This window comes from Vicia villosa, unplaced genomic scaffold (genome assembly GCF_029867415.1).
Source record: "Vicia villosa cultivar HV-30 ecotype Madison, WI unplaced genomic scaffold, Vvil1.0 ctg.000181F_1_1_1, whole genome shotgun sequence".
NCBI lineage: Eukaryota > Viridiplantae > Streptophyta > Magnoliopsida > Fabales > Fabaceae > Vicia > Vicia villosa.
Window position 1 is genome coordinate 162,910 of NW_026705054.1, and position 4,250 is coordinate 167,159.

Sequence of the window (4,250 nt, forward strand, 5' to 3'; positions counted from 1 at the left end):
AAATAAACGCTTGACCCTTCCTGGTCAATTTAGTTAACGACAATGCTAACTTTGAAAATCCTTCTATAAACTTTCTGTAGTAACCTGCAAGACCAAGAAAACTACGAATTTCCGACACTGATTTCGGAGCTTCCCACTGAGATACTGCTTCTATCTTTGTAGGATCAACAGCAATACCATTCTTAGAAATCACGTGCCCAAGAAAGCTAATTTCATCCAACCAAAATTCACACTTTGATAATTTGGCGAAAAGTTTATTCTCTTTCAACAGCTCTAACACAATGCTCTTCTTCGTTCTTAGAATATATCAGAATGTCGTCTATAAATATCACCTCGAATTTATCAAGATAAGGATGGAAGATCCTATTCATATACTCCATAAAACACCAGGTGCATTAGTAACTCCAAACGGCATTACCGAATACTCTTAATGACCATACCTCGTTCTAAATGCCCTCTTCTGAATATCGTCATCCTTCACTCGAATTTGGTGATACCCAGACCTCAGATCAATCTTACTAAATACACACACTCTAACTAGCTGATCCATCAAATCATCTATCCTCGACAATGGATATCGATTCTTGATAGTAACCTTATTTAATTGTCGGTAATCTACACACAGTCTCATAGATCCCTCTTTCTTCTTTACCAACAATACCGGCGCACCCCACGGGGAAACATTCGAACGAATAAATTTCTTTTCAAGAAAATCTTCCAATTGTTTCTTCAGTTCAGCCAAATCAGATGGTGACATACAATACGGTGCCATCGACACTAGACTAGTTCCCGGAACCAATTCAATAGCAAATTATACTTCTTTCTCCGGCGGTAACTCGTTTACATCCTCTGGAAAAACTTTCGGAAAATCACATACTACTGGTAGTTCATTACGTACTACCTTCTCCTTCAAGTCCATCAACGCAAACAACATAAACACCATTGCACCGTATTCAACCGCCTCATTCACTTGTCTAGCAGTCATAGCCAGATCATCAGCATTAATAGCTTCAGGTAACAACACCGTCTTTGAAAAACAGTTGATATGAACGCGGTTGAATTCCAACCAGTTCATTACCAGGATTATGTCAAGTTGTTTCAATGGAAGACACGCTAAGTCCATTCCAAATTCCCTACCAAAAATATCTACCAGACAATTCAAGCAAGAATACGAAGTAGTTACTGAACCCGACGCAGGAGTGTCAATAACCATACTTCCATTTATGTCAGATATTTCTAAGTTCAATCTTTTAGCACAATCCAAAGAAATAAAAGAGTGAGTTGCTCCAATATCAATAATTGCAACTAAAGGTGTGCCATGAATGAAACACGTACCTTTAATCAATCGATCCTCGGGAGTGGTTTCCGACCCAGTCAAAGCAAAAACCTTTCCTCCAGATTGGTTCTTCTTTGGCTTAGTACACTGTGGGCTAATGTGAACCTCTTCACCACAGTTGTAGCAAGTCACAATCTTCTTCTTGCAATCAGCAGCAATATGGCCCACTTTGTCACACTTGAAACACTTCTTCTGATCAAGCTTGCATTCATTCTTACGGTGACCAGTCTCGCTACAATTGTAGCACCTGACAAAAGCACTGGAGTCTCCCCCAGTAAGCTTCTTCCCATCAACAGCTTTACCTTTACCATATGGCTTACCTCTGTCCATATGCTTCTTACCTTTTCTGTCGACCAACTCGCGAGAGTGAGATGACTTCATCTTGATGTTATCTTCTTCAAATATCTTGCTACAGTCAACCAAATCAACAAACCGTCGAATCCTCTGATATCTGATACCCTGCTTGATTTCATCACGGAGGCCATTCTCGAATTTGATGCATTTCGAAAATTCACCAGCCTCATCATTGTTGTAAGGAGTGTAATACTTTGCCAACTCTACAAACTTGGCAGCATACATTGGAACTGTCATATTGTCTTGCTTCAGCTCCAAAAACTCAATCTCCATCCTTCTTCGAACATCCTCAGGAAAGTATTTCCTCAGAAATTCCCTCTTGAACACAACCCAAGTGATTGCTATCCCATCAGTATCCAACTCTGTCTTGGTAGAAATCCACCAGTCGTCAGCTGCCTCAGATAGCATGTGAGTACCATACCTCACCTTCAAGTTCTCAGCACAGTCAATCAGTCTGAAAATCCTCTTGATTTCTTCCAGCCACTTCCGAGTGCCTTCAGGGTCGTGAGTGCCTTTGAACAACGGAAGGTTGTTCCTTTGAAATTCTTCCAATTGTCTGCTCACACCAATCCCAGCACCATTGGCATTTCCTCCCAGCATGCCAGTGTTATACCCCAAATTTGTCCTACCCTTTAATTTCTAACTGGCTTGGACTTTTTCATTCATGTATATACCTTCCATTAGGTCATCAACATAACATCATGCATCATTAATCAATCAATTTTGGATGGGGTCGAGGATCTTGGTAATTAGGGTTCTCAATGGCTTTAAGGTTTTCATCTCAGGTTATTCTTTCTTCATCAACACGCACCTAAGGCAAATGGATCAAGGTTTCTCATCCATCCTGATTGAGCTTGTTGACTCCCATCTCTACTAAGTTGAAGTTCAGATAAGTCAGTGAAATCAATTTGAAGATTAATGGCTCAAGGTCATAAAAAGGAAAAACGGAATAGAAAGAGGAATATTCTTGTGGTTTCTTGGCACAAGTTGTAAGGCATTAATACATTGTTAGAGTTTCTTCAAGTTACAAATGTCATTACTCATTCAAAGTTGCAAGATGAAGAAGATTCTTTTCATACACAAAATCATTGAACTACATGAATGGTGTTCAAGAAAAGTCATTACAAGTTACATTCAGAATCCAAGGCGTTTGAAATACTTTACATGTGAAAATTACAACAAAAAAGAGAACATAATCAAAGCCTATAGTTATTTCTCTTGAGATGCCCCATGCGATCAATGTCCACTCAGCATGCTGCCTTGTTAAAAACTGAACCAAAAACCAACCTGCAAAATCACCACATTCAGAAAACCTTTCAGTCAAACAAATCACCACACCACAATGCAAATTCCAAATATATACAAACTGTTCCAAAACTACTTCATACCAAATCTGACAAAACATACCCTGCAATCGTTAACAAATAGCCTGCATATCATACAAAACACCATCAAATCCTGCATGACAGTAAACTCACTCAACCATAACTTTTCCTAACTTCTAACTAAGCCTTTTCATAACAAAATCCAAGTAGGAGAAGCTGCATCAGTGGGTTGAGAGAAGAAAGCAAAACAGTATGCAACAACTAACAATTTACCTTCACTTACTTCAACATCAACCTTCAAGTTCAATTCAGTTCTCAATTTTAATTACCCTGCATTTTCACCATACAATTCAAACATATCAAGAAACCTCACCAATAATCCACACAAGCTATACAAAATTCAGAACCTCACACTTCAAACTCAGCCTATTTAGTGTAACAGAAAAACAGTTTTTTGTGTAACTAACTTCACACCACTTCCTAACCATTTTGTAACAGAATTGAACATCCCTAACTAACTAGCCAACTAATAACTATCTTCCATCTAACAGTTTTAACAACCTTATAACCTATAACAACTAACTTTCAGCAGACTTTTGTTTTAACCTCTACACTACTAACAGAAGCAAAACTAACCAAAAACAGAAATAACAACCTTCTAACTGAATTGAACTCCCTGTAACAGAATCCGAACCTAAGTAACTACCTCCCAAACCTCACTCCAAACCTAACTAGCCCGAGCCTACACTCTATATAATCACCCAGTCCCTCCATAATTCAAACTTCACGCATTAATCTCCTCCACTGAAACACACAATCTTCTTCACTTCACTCATCTCCACACTTTCACTCTCCCATCTTCATCTTCATCTCTTCACTCTCCACCATCATCGATCCATCACCATAGCAAATCATAACCGAATTCTCATCTTCATCGACCCTTCAATCTTCAATCCCTTCATCGATACATCTTCAACTCACCTTCAAGAATTATCTGCATCCAACATTCTTCATCATCATCACTGCTCAGCATATCATCACCTTAACAACGCTACAACAAACGACAACAACGGCATCATACCGAGTTCGCGATTCACGGAAAATCAAACAGAAGAAGAAGAAGGAATCGAAAGAAGAAAAGAAGAGAGTAAAACACGAACAAGGACTCGAAGTTACCTGAATCAACATCTCCTTTCAACTGCGTTTATTTCGCGATTCAAGCACTTACAAAGAAC

General features: G+C 38.9%; 1 protein-coding gene across 1 annotated transcript; it reads right to left on the reverse strand.

Moving 5' to 3' along the window:
* Window positions 1-811: 811 nt before the first annotated feature.
* On the reverse strand, window positions 812-2,290 carry LOC131625027 (uncharacterized). The gene is made up of 2 exons (XM_058895944.1): window positions 1,555-2,290; window positions 812-1,008 (listed from the first exon to the last, which is right to left on the reverse strand). Exons 1-2 carry the CDS (start codon window positions 2,288-2,290, stop codon window positions 812-814), a joined length of 933 nt encoding a protein of 310 aa, XP_058751927.1.
* Window positions 2,291-4,250: the final 1,960 nt, after the last annotated feature.